Here is a 15,821-nt window from a genome sequence, read left to right on the forward strand (position 1 = left end):
GAGGGGAAAAGAACACAGAAGACATATGGAGTTGCAGTGACTGCAGATTGAAGCAGAGAATGCCAGACAAGAAGCTGCGCACCAAAGGGCCCTGGAACTGCAAGGTAAAGAAATGGAGGAGAAGGAAAAAGAAAGGAAACATGAACTGGACTTGATATACATGTGGAACCAGAACCCCCTCTCCCACTTCCCGCTCCAGGGAGTCCCACCTCTCCAAAAATCAGTGCTGAGTGAAGCAGGTTTGAATGGATCAGAGGAGAATGTGATGGGAGAATCTCCTGTCCTAGTTCTGAGTCATCAGATGTAACCTGCTCTGGAATGTCACTTGATACTTTCATTTTCATGTCGACTACCTCTCTGCGATGTGGGTTTCTATCTTTCCCGAAGGCTGTTTGGTCACCCAACTGGAGATTTGTTTAGTTTGACAGGCTGGAGCTCAGATTTATTGGAGACTTTGAGACAAATGACCATTTGTTAAAGTCATTACCTCTCACTTTAGCTTTGCTTTTTCCCCACCTCTCCATGATGACATGGAGAAAGTTGAAGTGCAGTTCTGTCAACAGGAGAGAACTCTCCCATTGACTGGACATGCTAACAAACAAACAGCTGTGATTTAAAATCTCCACTCGGAAATGGTGAACAGCAGCAAACCCCAAACTGTGCAACGAACTGAAGCAAGTGCAGACGATCACAGTGGAGTTCAACTGTTTAAGTCCATGGTTCTCAAACTTCATTGCACCGTGACCCGCTTCTGACAACAAAACTTTCTACATGACCCCTACCCCCTCTGCGGAAGCCAAAGTGCGTCAGCCCCAGGCGGCAGGGCAGTAGCCTGAGCTCTGCAGGGGAGATGAAGCTGCAGCCCGAGACCTGCTGACGGCGGGGGGACTGAAGCCCTCAAGCTTTGGCTTCAACCCCAGGTAGCGGGGCTTTTGCTTGAGTCCAGGGTCTAACGCCGACCCTGGCGATCCCCTCAAAACGGTTTGAGAACTGCTGGTTTAAGTCAATATTGTCTCAGATGAGCTGAGGAGATCATTCCACAGTAAGTGACTTGGAACTAGGCAAAATGCCCTTATATTTGGTTCCCAGAGCATTTGTAACCCAGGCCCTATAGAAGATCTCTCGTAGCTAATCCTATTTTATGGGAAATGCTGCCCTTTACGATGCAGATGTGGAGGAAATAGAAGTGGTTTTTTTTGTTGTTCTTGAATTTACCCTTTGTAGGTGCTACAAACGTGTATACAATTAAATAGCTGCAGAAAAATAGCTATTTTTTAATAGAAACTCCAACTCTGGTAACTTACAGAGATTCTGGTGCAGGCCTGGATCTAGTTCCTAGCCTAGACCCGGGCCACCAAGTTAAAGAAAAACTGGCCACGTTTCAGGAAACTGTTCTGCACTAGCACTACTGGGATTTTGAGAGGTTTGGTAAAGGGTTCTACTTCAGAGAAGTGTAAACGTACCCAAGCCAAGGCCAAGGATTCGGAAAGAAGGAGATATTGTATATGCCGAGTGCTTGGTTTTCACCCAGTAAAGGAAGCTATGGTGACCAATGGCCCAAGGAAACTTGTCGAACACGACTCCCTACTTCAGTGTCACTGATTACAGTCGCAGAAGATGCCATGGGAAGAATCATCCTTCATTCTTTGGATCCAAAGTTTCAGGAGGCAAAGAGAGAGACACCTTCAGGGGACATTCCTTCCCCGTGAATCCCAAACTGGCTGCCTGATTGGGTAACAAGGACTACCATGCTGTGGTAATGATGGTAACCAATCAGGGAATAAACATGTCGGGCTCCAACTGCAGACGGCAGGATACACAAACGTTGAGAGTTCTGATCCTATGGTTTTGCGTCTTAGGGCTCGTCTACACTCCAAATGGTGCATCGGCACAGCTGCACCAGTATAACCGCGCTGCTCTAGCGCTTTAGTGAAGAGAGCTCTCCCGTCAGCTTCGGGAATCCACCTCCGCAGGAGGCGGTAGCTTTGTCACTCGCAGAAGCTCTCCCACCGATATGGCAATGTGTCCATGGGCGGGGGGGAGCGGGCGCGCAATACTCTGCACCTCAAAGCACGCTGGAATCCCCATATTCACCACTCTCATATGATGGACATGTCTTGTACAATGCATGCCTTGGGAGGTATCGATTTAAAAGTCTTGGTCTGTTAAACCTTAATATCTTCTTGAATTGTAGGTACGATCATTGTATGTGAAGTGTGGAGTACTGCTGTATGTGTTACTGAAATACATTGTGAGGGTGGGAAACATTCAGAGCCAGCCTTTTGGTTGCAACAAAGGAGAAGCTGTCGCTGGCCAGACGCGTTGATGGCCCACTAAGAAGAATTACTCTCCCAGAGGCTCCTTAGAGAGGGCACATACGTAATGGGGACAGCCTAGCCGATGTCACAGCAAGGAACTTTCTAGCAGCTGGAAGAAAGTATAAAAGAGGGAAAATAACATAATCACTTAGCTTCTTCCCCCTACTCCGTCTCAACACCTGGAAGATTATCTGGAAGACAAAGACTTTGAACTAGGGAGATTGGCCCCAGGCTGGAAGGGAGTTCAGTCTGAGTATTGAGAACTGTGAGCTGCCTGTAACGTCTATTAGGGTGAGACACTGTTTCATTCAAATCTCGCTTAGTCTGTTAAAGTTAGAATTTAGAATGTTTCTATTTTTATTCTTACGTAACTAATTTTAGTCTCTATGTCTGCTACTTATAGTCATTTAAAATCCGTCTGTAGTTAATTAATCTCTTTTATATTTTACCTAAACCAGTGTGGTTTTGGTTGAAGTGCTTGGGGGAATCTCTGCTCGGGTTACAGAGGCTGGTGCATATCCACTTTCCTTAGAAGAAGTGCCAAATTAATTAATGAGCTTGCACTGTTCAAGGGAGCCTTGAGCAGTGTAAGACGATATGTTTCTGGGGTGTAAGGCTGGGGGCTGAGGTGATTGGCTGGTGCCTCTCCGTATTTTTCATGAGTGGGTCGGGGAGCATTCATGCAATTTAGCTGGGTGCTCGGCTCCACATGCCGACGGCTGAGTGATCACAGTGCCTGGCGGGGTTTGCTGCTTGTCACTGGCATAGTATTGTGTGAGAGAACCCAGGCAGGAGAGTTAAGGAGGCACAGTGGTCCCACAGTGCCAGGTTTTACCCCAGGGATCCCATCAAACCAATAAATAAAGGCAGGATATCATAAAGCAAGCCAGCAGGCTGGCCTATGGGTTAAAGAGTAAGAGACTAATTATGTGATCACCTGAATTATACTGGAAAATTGAAAGTTGTATTGGTTTTTGTTTTGTTTTTCTTGGGCCATTGGTCACCATAGCGTCCTTTACTGGGTGAAAACCAAGAACTGGATGTGTACTATTTCTACCCCCCCTTCTTTCCGAATCCTTGGCCATGGCTAGGGTATATTTACGCTTCTCTGAAGTAGAATCCTTTACCAAACCACTCCAAATCTCAGGAGTGCTAAGGCAGAACGGCTTCCCCAAACGCGCCCTATTTTCTTTAATTTGGTGGCACCGGTCCAGACTAGTGACTTGATACAGGCCTGGATCAGAATCTCTGTTAGTTACCAGGGTTGGCATTTCTACTAAAAAATGGCTATTTTTCTTAAACTATTACATTTTCAACACTGATTTCATTTTATACACATTTGTAGCACCTACAAAGGATAAATTCAACAAAAACCCCACTTTTATTTCCTCAACATCTGCATCATAAAGGGCAGCACTTCCCATACCAAAGGATTAGCTAGGAGAGATCTTCTGTAAGGCCTGGGTTACAAATGCTTTGGGAACCAAACACATGGGCATTTTGCCTTGTTCAAAATCACTTAGGGTGGAATTCCTTCCTCAGAGCATTTGAGACAATATTGACTTAAACAACTGAACTGCACTGTGATCCTATGCACTTCTTCCAGTCAGTTGGGGTTCTGCTCTTGTTCACTATTTCCCAGTGGAGATTTTAATCACTATCCTTTCTTTGTTAGCATGTCCAGTAAATGGGAGAGTTCTCTCCTATTGACTGAACTGCACTTGAACTTTCTCCACGTCATCGTGGAGGGATGGGAGGAAAAGCAAAGCTAAAGCAAGAAACAATGACTTTAGCAAAATGGTCATTTGTCTCTAAGTCTCCAATAAAGCTGAGTTACATCTTGTCAAACTAAATGACTATCCAACTGGTTGACCAAGCAGCCTTCAGGAAAGAGAAACCCACTGTGACGGGTTGCCCCACACTCTGAGGTGCCACCTGATATCCTGGGGTACCACTGAGCCCGTCTTTTCCACCAGCCTGGGCTCCCTTACACTGTCCTGCTGAGCCAGGCCCTCAAGTGTCCTCCAGCACACACAGGCAGGGGCACACCTAGCTGCAGAAAGACACTGACATCAGCACTGCATGGGAAGACTTCAGCTAAGGCACTGCCCAGATACTCACGTGCACACCCCTGGAGTGCAAACCGAAAATTGTATTGTCTTGCACTGTACAGCGTAAGCTCATGAAATTCACTCCCTCTGTCAATGCGGAGGGAGATGTGCACAGCTTTTTACACCTCCCAGCTATGAATAACTGGTTTTAGAGAAAACAAAAACAAGTTTATTAACTACAAAAGATAGATTTTGAGTGATTATAAGGGATAGCCAACAGATCGAAGCAGATTACCCAGCAAATGAAACAAACACACAAGCTAAGCTTAATACTGAAGAAATGGGTTACAAGTAGTAATTTCTCACCCTAAATGTTGTTTTAGAGAGATTGTAGAGCTTCTTGAAGGCAAGCTGCTCTTGCTTGCAGCTTAAAACTCCAGGTATTTCTTTCACAGGCGAGACACCTTCCCAGCCTGGGCTCAGTCCTTCTGCACTGCCCCCCCCGCCCCCGCCCTTTGTCTTTGTTTCTTAGATGTTTCCAGCAGTCATCCTGGGCAGGGATTCAGTGAAGAATGAACATTGATTAAGCCACTCCCCAGACTTAAATAGATTTTACATATGGCGAGAACCCTTTATTTTTGAGTGTGGTTCCCCCCGCAGTGGAAAAAACACTGGTATTCTATCATGGAGTCCAGTACCAGGTGATGTGATCACATGACCCTGCAGTGTCAAAACAGCCATGAGTCAGAGGTTGTTTGTGGCATGCCAGAAAAGCTTCTCAGAAAGGTGGGAGATTAGCATCTTCAAAGACAAATTGTTCTTCCTAATGGCCAATCCTGACTGATTGCATTCTGTCTGGTGGGCGTTCCCCAGGTGCAGATACTTTTGTAGTACAGATGTATAGCCGATATTCCTAACTTTAGATACAAAAAGGATACATGCATACATAGGATAATCACATTCAGTACATCATAACCTTTCCAATGGTACCTCACATGACCTATCTTGCATAAAATACATCTTAGATATGCTATAATTATAACAATATTTCCATGAAGAATATGGGGCATACTGTCACACCCACCTCACAAAGAGGCAGACTACATGAAAATGAAAGAATCAAGTGAAATTCCAGAGCAGGTTACATCTCAGGATTCAGAATTAGGACAATAGATTCTCCCATCACATTCTCCTCTGATCCATTCAAACCTGCTGCACTCAGCTCCGTCTCATTACTGAATTACATTACTTACAAAAGTTTTAGCAATATAACGTCCTCATAAGAGGGAAAAAAACACCCCAAGTGGCTTTGCCAATAGATGGAAACTGGAATTCAAACTCCAAATCATCACACTGTGTTTGGGTTCCATTTGAATTCCTCTTGCAGGTCTTTGACACTTTCATCTCTAGTCATAGTGACTCTGATTTAGGATTAAAGAAATCAAAGCATCGTCTCCAAGCACAGACAGCTGAGAACACTGCATTACATGACACTTTGAGAGGTGGAGGGATAGAATGCGAAGAAGATAAACTCTACATGCCTCAGACAGGAGGAAACCGTTCTGGAGTGCTCGGGAAGGAAGGAACCACTGAGTCACCCCATCTCCTTCCAGTGTCACAGAGGCTGAAGTGACAATTTTTTCCTGCCCCTGCTTCTCTTCATTATATATAAATACATTATAACTGAAGAAAAGGTCCTCAAATGCCGTTGAGCACACTCCAGAGCAATGTGAGAACAACAGAGAATGATACAATCTATCATTGGTGACTCTAAAAACAACAGTGCAATAAGAGGAACGGTATAAATGTGATGCTCCTTGTTTTGTGGAAGGAGAGACAAACTCCCATTACTCCTGGGACAATGGAGTGGATAGAAAGGACAACCGGGTCCACCTCAAAAAAGGGAGAGCTGCAAAAGACAAAAATGGGCAACTCGTCTGGACAAGCTGAGGGATAACACTGATGCAAACGGTTCAAACAGCTTTAAAGGTTACTATGTGGGAATTAGCAAAAGCATTAAAGAACAAGTGTTGGGATAGCCCTAGAGGTTTTTATGGTGTTTAGCTCCCTTGCAGATTCTCTGATGATAGTTAAGGGCTGAGCTCCGAGTGAAGCTTTTCCCGCACTCACGGCATTCATAGGGCGACTCCCCCTTGTGGGCTCTTTCATGTCTGATAAGGTTGAGCTCTCATTGAAGCTTTTCCCACACTCGCTGCATTTATAGGGTTTCTCACGTGTGCGGATTCTCTGATGTTGAGCAACGTTTGGGCTCTGCGAGAAGCTTCTCCCACACTCAGTGCACTCATAGGGACTCTCTCCTGTGTGGAGTCTCTGGTGTCTCGTGAGCTGTGAGCTGCGAATGAAGGTTTTCCCACACTCACGGCATTTATAGGGTCTCTCTCCGGTGTGCATTCTCTGATGTGTATGGAGGTGTGAGCGGCGACTGAAGGCTTTCCCACACTCACCGCATTTATAGGGTCGCTCTCCGGTGTGTATTCTCTGATGTCTAGCAAGGTATGAGGTGTGAGTAAAGGTTTTCCCGCACTCGCAGCACTTGTAGGGTCTCTCCCCCATGTGGATTCTCTGATGTCGAGTGAGGTGGAAGCTGCAGTTGAAGGTTTTTGCACACTCAGAGCATTCATAGGGTCTCTCTCCCGTGTGAATTGTCTGATGTCTAATGAGATTTGAGCTCCGACTGAAGGTTTTCCCACACTCACAGCATTCATAAGGCCTCTCCCCTGTGTGGATTCTCTGATGGGTCTTGAGGTCTGAGCGGTGAGTGAAGGTTTTCGCACACTCAGAGCATTCATGGGGTCTCTCTCCCGTGTGAATTGTCTGATGTCTAATGAGATTTGAGCTCCGACTGAAGGTTTTCCCACACTCACAGCACTCATAAGGCCTCTCCCCTGTGTGGATTCTCTGATGAGTCTTGAGGTGTGAGCTGTGAATGAAGGTTTTTGCACACTCAGAGCATTCATAGGGCCTCTCCCCTGTGTGGATTCTCTGATGTGCAGTAAGTTCTGAGCTCTCAGTGAAGCTTTTCCCACGCTCACACCATTCATCGGGTTTCGCACCAGTGTGAATTCTCTGATGTTTAATAAGGGCTGAGCCATCACTGAAGTTTTCCCCACACTCAGTGTCTTTTTTCTTCCTCCTTCCTGTCAGGATTCTCTGCTGGGTTGTGGTTTCTTTGAGGGCCTTGTGAGTTCCCCGACAGTAAATAATTTTATTAAATTTCTCCCCTGGCTGGTTTCCCTGCTCTCCCTCTGGTCTTTGCTGAATCTCACAGATTTTTCCCTGCTCATGATTCCTGGACATGTTCCCTCTGGTTATTTTCGATAATATTCCGTGAGGTGCAACTTGTGCAGCATCTTCCTGCTGAGACTTCTGCTCCTCATTCTCACTCACCATTGCATCACCTGCTGGGACAGAGAGAGAAACCTCAAACAGGGATGGAAAAGGAAAAAGCAAACCAAAGTAAGTGCTGGAGAGATGTCAAAAACCAGGAACTGAATTCCCCTAACTCTTCCCCAAAAAGGGAGAGAGGAGGGGATCAATTCTGCCTTCATATCAAATCCAAATTGTCAGTAGCTTCCCACTGATATGTGTCAGTTAGGATCTGTAGGAAGCCATAAGCTATATATGCCCTGAGGATACACCATCTGCTGGGGACAATCCTCCTGAACTCAGAGAGCTCCCAAGGTCTTTGTAGGGTATCCCAGATTTTTCCATCAGGCACTTACAGATTGAGTTAGTTTAATATTTCCTCACCTGCGCAAGGACGTCTCAGGAGCTCTCTTTCCCCTGAACCCTCGAGGTCTGGGACCCATGGCTCTTTCTCTTGTTCCAGCTGGAAGATAAGATCAGGTTTGGAAACTGGAAACCCTGCTCAGATGAAAGAAAACAAACGACATCAGGTGAATTCCTAAGACTTTGTAATAAAAAATAATTATTAATTTAACTCAGTGCTTAGTAAACCAGTGAAATCACAGGGCCTCCTCTCCAGGTTCTGAAAGGTGTAGAACACCCTGCTTATGAGAGGTTGAACTATTCACATATATGCTGGGAACACACACAGACAGATACTGTGACAGTCTGTAACCGTATATTCACTCTTTTGCAAAATTATGATATATTTTGTACAAAGTATGTCTTGTTAGGGAAAATTTGGAAATTGAATATATGCTGAACTTTATTGTCCTGTTAAAATATGTGTAGCAACACTGTGTATGTAAACACATGAGATTTTACTGTAGATGTTTCTGAAAAAATGCTAGAATTCTGCAGAACAGCCAGAGACCAGTTCCTCAGAGTCAGCAAAGCTATCACCTGGTTAAACGGCCATTCTCCAGCAGGGGGAAGGTGTGAACAAGAAATTTACATTCCATCTCAGGGACGGCTTGAAGCTCAAATCCACAGCAGACAGCCCATCACCATGACTCAGCTGAAAAATGAGGCTGTTTCTAGCACAAAGGACTGAATAAGAAAAAGAGGTGGGGAAAATGCTTAAGAGTATCTCTCCCCTTTTCTCTCTGCTCATCACAACAACTCCTGAAGAACTGAAATTGGGGAGGCAGGGTCCTGGCTGAAAGGAAACCCAGTTTGTCACAGCATATAGCGAGAGGAACACATTTACTGTGAATCTGTTTTAGCTTAGGTTAGACGTTAGTTTGCATTTTACCTTTTATTTCTTTTGTAACCAATCCTGACTTTTATTCCTCATTACTTGTAGTCACCTAAAATCTTTTCTTTCTGTAGTTAATGAAGTTGTTTTATTGTTTTATATAACTAGCGTGTTTGGATTAAAGTTTGTGAGAAACTCCTCTTGGGATAACAAACCTGTTAAAGGTCATTTTCCATTGATGAAGTGACAGACTTTATATGACCTTGTATTGTTTAGTAATGTGCTGGAGAGTGCCAGGGGGAAAGTCTGGGACTAGCGAATTTGCAGGTGTTCTCCTGCAGTATAATTCACAAGTGGCTGACTAGCACCACCCAACACTGTGCGGCTGAGAGCGAGTTACATGCTGCACACAGTGTGTTAACTGGCCAGGAGTGGCTGTTCTTACAGCAAAGCAGTATAAAATGGCCATCAATGGCTATTAGCCAGGATTGTGTCTCTAGCCTCTGGTTGCCAGAAGCTGGGAATGGGTGAAAGGGGATGGATCACTTGATGATAACCTGTCTGTTTATTCCCTCTGGGGCACCTGGCATTGCCAAGGTCAGAAGACAGGATCCTGGGCTACATGGACCTTTGGTCTGACCCAGTATGGCCGTTCTTATGTTCTAAACTACAGAGAAGGTAAATCCATGTCTCAGAAATTGAAGACTCCAGACAGAGGTCAAGTCTCCCTGGCACTGCTTCTTGCTGACAGAGAGGTCCAGAGACAATGCGAGAGTCCTGGGGAAGCTGGGAATGGCCAGCATGGGCTGGTGGGGTTCTGTGCAGTAAGGAACAGGAAGGGCAGGGAGATCATTGAATGCAGGATCTCAGCACTATTCGAGGTCAGGAAAGCACATACTGCGGCATCAGGGAATCTAGTGAGCCCAGTGTAATGGGAGGGAGTATGAAAATCCCTGGCTGTGGAGAACACTGGGAAATCAGAAGCAACAGACACATTCATCTGGAAAAGCAGAATGTGAAAAATAAGGATCAGGCCAGGTGACTTCAGGAATGATGGACCCCAAGATCCAAGGAGCCTGCAGAGAAGAGAGATTGTGGCTATTGCAGATGGGGTTGGGGGAGCAAGACTCAAGATGTTTCACTACCATCCTGGGCCACTGTCACATCCTGGGGGGCAATCCAGACCAGTGCGGAGTTGTGTCATCTGTAATCCTGGGTGATCTGAAATGTTCTGTTGCTGGAGCTTCCTTGTCTGGATGCTCCCAACCAGCATTCAAGGACACACTGAATGTCCGTGAGATAAATAACCCTGGACCAGCAGCTCTGACTCCAGCAGCCTGCTTCTTACACCCCGGCACATTCTGGATTCTACCAGCCTGCTATACACCTGTCAGAGATAGTAACACATCCACTCCTGAATTTTTCCCAAACCACGTGCTCTGCAATGTCTACTTTTTCCTGGACCATTCACAAGAATAATAAGGCTTCTTTGCACCTGGTGGCCGAGGGGGTGGGGGAAGGAGGAGGAGGGCTTTGAAATTTTTTCAGCCCTTTTTCTCGGGGTTTGACCTGGTGGCTGAGCGTCTCGCCGTCCACGGCTTCAGCGAGAGAAGGCCCCCGGCCGCCCCGCAACGCCGCGGACAGGGATCGGGCCCCTGGAAGTCTGAAAAAAAATTTCCCCGATGCCAGAAGGGGGAGGGAGGGAGCTCCGGCAGCCAGGCCAGTCCCCGGAGCTCAAAAAAAGGAAAAAAGGATTGGGCCCACCTGAGGCAGGGGGCCCTGCTGCACGGCAGGTGACGCGGGGGGACCGGGGGAGCCCGGGATTTGGTCCAGCAGGCCTGGGAGTCAGTAAGGGAAAGCGGATGAGGCAGTGCGAAGCCGGGTGCCTACGGCCATACTGGACCGAACGCCCCCGATCCCGTCAGGTAAACCATCCCGGGCCTGGCTAGTACGTGGATGGGTGACCGCCAGGGAATCCCAGGTGTTGTAGGCAGCTTTTCCCAGTCTGAGCCAGCTCTCTCCTTTTCTGGGGAAGAAGGGCGGGAGACGGGAGACGGGGGGGGGGGGAGGTCCCTGGTCGCCCCTCAGCCCCTGGCTCCTCCAAGTCAGATGGTCACAGCTGGAGGTCAAGGGTGTGGGCGGCGGGTGCCCAGCTCCCCCGCTGGCTTCCTCCACCGGGGACCCATGGCCCCAAAAGAAGCCGCAGGGCGAGCCCCCGGCCCCGTGACGGACTCGTTCGGACCTCCGGCCCGAATGGAAAAGTCGAAAATCCCACCCCCCGTTTCAGCGGGACCAACCTGAAATCCTGTCTGACGCTGCGGTTCCCTTGGTCGGCAGAGGTGACTTTGGGCGACCCCTTCTGGACATCCGTGAGACAACCGGCCATCAGGTCAACCCATTAGTTTGAATGGGGCTGACCTGATGGCCGAGCAGGGACTTTGAAAATTTTTCAGCCCTTTTCCTCGGGGTTGACCTGGTGGCCAAGGGGGGACTTTGAAATTTTTCACTAATCTGACAATACTACTTTCCAGCAAGAGGGCAGAGCACCCCCTTGCTCCGTATCTCCCCCAAAGTCGAAAGGGCTTGGCTCCTTTGTCTTCTTACATGAAAGATAACTTGGGAGTCTCTGCCTCTCTTTTGTATAGTTCAGTGAACCTCTGAAAGGGAGTTTTATGAAGATTCCCCTCCAAAGTAAAGGGCATTCAAGCTGTGAGGAAGGAGGCCTGGAGTCTCGCAATGAAGGAAGTTCAATGCTGGTTTCTTCCCCTGCTGGTGTTTGTTAAAATGTAAATTGGCCTGTTTCTGCGATATCCTCTCCTACCTGATGCTGAGTGATTACCTCTGCATAGTTTGACGGTTTCTTTTATGTAAACTGCATTCCCATTTTCTCTTAATGTACCTTGAATGTGCCTTCAAGGTAGCAGAACCACCTGTCTTTGTCTAGGGTGGGGTAACTTCAGCCCTGGCTGGCAGCCGTGCTTTAAGAACAGCATCCCCAAAATGTCTGTACTTCTGCATTTGTCCTCCAGACATACACTACGCAATATTAATGAACATGATGTCATTAGCTTTCTATTACTATCTTAGGCTAGGTACACACTACAGCTCACATTGGTATAAATTATGTCACTAAGGGATGTGAATAAACTGCCCCCCTGAGCAACAGAAGTTACACAGACGTAAGTGCAGGTGTGGACAATGCTATGCCAGTGGGAGATCTTTCGCCACCGACATAGCTACTGCTGCTCCAGGGGCTGGAGAAATTAAGTCAATGGGAGAGCTCTCTGCCATTGGCTTAGAGCATCTCTAGTGCAGCCACAGCCTGCCTTTTAAAAACAGCAGATCCTCAGAGTTACGAACGCCAGAGTTACGAACTGACTGCTTGACGACATGTCATTTGGGACTGGAAGTTCTCCATCAGGCAGCAGCAAAGACACCCACCCACCCCCCGCCAAACAAAACAAGGCAAATACAGTACCACACTGTGTTAAACATAAACTACTACAAAATAAATGGGAAGTTTTAAAAAAAAGATTGGACACGAAAAGGAAACAGTTTCTGTGCTAGTTTCATTTAAATTAAGATGGTTAAAAGCAGCATCTTTCTTCTACAGAATGAAGTTTCAAAGCTATATTAAGTCAATGTTCAGTTGTAAACATTTGAAAGAAGAACCACAACGTTTTGTTCAGAGTGACGAACTTTTCAGAGTTACGAACAACCTCTATTCCCCAGGTGTTCGTAACTCGGATGTTCTACTGCACAGTTTAAGACATTAGTGAGTTGGGGTGCTCTGAATGGGTCAGGCCCGCTGAAACCAACTCCTCATTTCGTCCAGCCCTCCATTGCATCACAACTCCCTACAGGACCTATGTCATGGTACGTCTGTTTCCCCCGCCCCCAGACGTCCCAGGTCACAGGAACTCTCCACCCCAAACCTACTCCCCACCAGCCTACCACCGCCTGGACACACCCCTGCTCTCCAACACCCTCCCTCCCCCTGCCTGGACTCTCCCAAGGATTGGTATTTATTATTTCTGTTACTGTAATGCTCATATCTCCAGCCACTGACCATCATCCCACTGTGCTGGACATTCTACAGACACAGAACAAAAACACAATCCCTGCCCCACGGAGCTGACAGTCTAAGAATCAGACAAGAGACAGATGGGGACAGACAGACAGATGGGGGAGGTGTCCCAGTTTGTATGTTGGGCCAAATGCTAATGAAGAGATTGTGAAATCTTCAAGAGAGGAAATTTACACAAAATAATAAACAGCAGGATCCTGTTTGAGGTAAGATCATGGAATGTGGAGGTATATTTGGCTGTACAGAGGTACACCCTGCATCCTCCAGCGTGGCGGCAAGCTGGCAGTGTGATTTGTCTCATGAACAGAAGGTCACAGCCCAGCCTGGCTGTAAAATGCTTAGAGACCATGCCTCTTCTCTGTGAGCAGACTGTCTCCAGGGCAAAAAGCTCACACAGCTTCCACCTTCCTGGACCTGACCTGGGAGCATTCAGCATCCCCTTCTCACACCGTGCGCTTCCCACAGCGAGTCCGCACAAGCAGGGCTTCCCAGAAGCCAGAGGGCCCTGCCCCCCAACTCCGCAGTCAGACGTGACTCTCAGCCAGCCAGTAAAACAGAAGGTTTATTAGACAACAGGAACACAGTCCAAACCAGAGCTTGTAGGTACAGGAAACAGGACCCCTGAGTCAGGTCCATCTTGGAGCCAGGGAGGCCAGAGCCCCGTCTGGGCCCCCCTCCATTTCCCCAGCCAGCTCCAAACTGAACTCTCCAGCCCCTCTTCTGGCCTTTGTCTCTTTCCCGGGCCAGGAGGTCACCTGATCTCATTGTTCTCCCACACCTTCAGTTGGCACCTTGCAGGGGAGGGGCCCAGGCCATCAGTTGCCAGGAGACAGGGTGTTGGCCATTCTCTGTGCAGACACCATCACACTAGGGCTCTGCAACAATCACACACCTTTATCCCACCACCTAGATACTTAAGAACTGCCTAGGGGAAACTGAGGCACCCCCACACTATTCAGAGGAAACATTAAGAACATTAAGGCCAATCCTCGCCCACAGACAGCCCATCAACCTGAAGCATATTCTCACCAGCAACGACACACCGCACCGTAGTAACTCTAACTCAGGAACCAATCCACGCAACAAACCTCGATGCCAACTCTGCCCACACATCTACACCAGCGACACCATCACAGGACCTAACCAGACCAGCCACAGCATCACCGGTTCATTCACCTGCACGTCCACCAATGTAATCTATGCCAACATGTGCCAGCAATGCCCCTCTTCTCTGTACATCGGCCAAACGGGACAGTCCCTACGTAAAAGGATAAATGGACACAAATCAGATATTAGGAATGGCAATATACAAAAACCTGTGGGAGAACACTTCAGCCTCCCTGGACACACAATAGCAGATGTAAAGGTCGCCATCCTGCAGCAGAAAAACTTCAGGACCAGACTTCAACGGGAAACTGCTGAACTTCAGATCATTTGCAAATTTGACCCCATCAGCTCAGGATTAAACAAAGACTGTGAATGGCTCGCCAATGACAAAAGCCGTTTCTCCTCCCTTGGGGTTCACACCTCAACTGCTAGAAGAGGGCCTCATCCTCCCTGATTGAACTAATCTCGTTATCCCTAGCCTGATTCTTGCTTGCATATTTATACCTGCCTCTGGAAATTTCCACTCCAGGCATCCGACGAAGTGGGTATTCACCCACGAAAGCTCATGCTCCAACACGTCTGTTAGTCGATAAGGTGCCACAGGACTCTTTGCCGCTTTTATCTTAGGCTAAGTCCACACTACAGACTGTATAGCAGCAAGAAAGTCTCCCGTCTACTTGCTCTATGCCAATGGGAGATAGCTCTCCCACTGACATCATTAAACCCACAACAAGTGTCTCCCGCCAACAGAGCGCTGGCCACACCCCGACCGACAAAAGCTTTACCGACAAAGGCTATGTCCACACTAGCACTTAAGAGATATGTGTTAATCAGAGCAGTGATTGGAGGTGTAACTGCGTAGGAAGGAGTACTGCGTAAACGGATTGGGGGTCATAGTGGACCACAAGCTAAATACGAGTCAACAGTGGAACACTGCTGCAAAAAAAAAAAAAAAAGGCAAACATCATTCTGGGATGTATTAGCAGGAGTGTTGTAAGCAAGATACGAGAAGTAATTCTTCTGCTCTACTCTGCGCTGATTAGGCCTCAACTGGAGTATTGTGTCCAGCTCTGGGCGCCACATTTCAGGAAAGAGGTGGGCAAATTGGAGAAAGTCCAAAGAAGAGCAACAAAAATGATTCAAGGTCTAGAAAACATGACCTGTGAGGGAAGATTGAAAAAACTGGGTTTGTTTAGTCTGGAGAAGAGAAGACTGAGAAGGGACATGAGAACAGTTTTCAAGTATGTAAAAGGTTGTTACAAGGAGGAGGGGAAACAATTGTTTTTTCTTAACCTCTGAGGATAGGGCAAGAAGCAATAGGCTTAAATTGCAACAAGGGAGTTTAGGCTGAACATTAGGAAAAACTTCGTAACTGTCAGGGTGGTTAAGCACTGGAATAAATTGCCCAGGGAGGTTGTAGAATCTCCATCATTGGAGGTTTGAAGAGCAGGTCAGAAAAACACCTGTCAGGGATGGTCTAGATAACACTTAGTCCTGCCATGAGTGCAGGGGACTGGACTAGGTGACCTCTCAAGGTCCCTTCCAGTCCTATGATTCCCAGAGCTTTGATGGTTATTTCAGTGCATCTGCAAACAAGCTTTCCCATGAGGCATTGCAAGCCCTACCCAAAATTC

At 47.2% G+C, this 15,821-nt stretch overlaps 2 protein-coding genes, 1 long non-coding RNA gene and 1 pseudogene across 5 annotated transcripts in view; 2 read left to right on the top strand and 2 right to left on the bottom strand.

The window, feature by feature from the left end:
- The window catches only part of LOC102934537, a 1,094,240-nt pseudogene that overhangs the window by 1,042,900 nt on the left and 35,519 nt on the right, over window positions 1–15,821 (bottom strand).
- Window positions 1–15,821, top strand: part of LOC102933291 (zinc finger protein OZF) — a 1,218,290-nt gene that overhangs the window by 888,891 nt on the left and 313,578 nt on the right. The window lies entirely within an intron of this gene.
- LOC102934530 (zinc finger protein OZF) overlaps window positions 3,623–15,821 on the bottom strand; it is a 1,287,564-nt gene continuing 1,275,365 nt past the window's right edge. Inside the window, exons 4-5 of the mRNA XM_043537286.1 lie at window positions 8,141–8,254; window positions 3,623–7,788 (exon numbers count right to left, since the gene is read on the bottom strand). Coding sequence (XP_043393221.1) covers window positions 6,386–7,788; window positions 8,141–8,254 — 1,517 coding nt within the window. The 3' untranslated portion in view covers window positions 3,623–6,385. The remainder of the gene's footprint in view (window positions 7,789–8,140; window positions 8,255–15,821) is intronic.
- LOC122463959 lies at window positions 7,706–9,192 on the top strand. Its single transcript, XR_006287757.1, has 2 exons — window positions 7,706–7,846; window positions 8,220–9,192. It is a non-coding gene; the product is annotated as an uncharacterized LOC122463959 (long non-coding RNA).

Source organism: Chelonia mydas, chromosome 28 (assembly GCF_015237465.2).
Source record: "Chelonia mydas isolate rCheMyd1 chromosome 28, rCheMyd1.pri.v2, whole genome shotgun sequence".
NCBI lineage: Eukaryota > Metazoa > Chordata > Testudines > Cheloniidae > Chelonia > Chelonia mydas.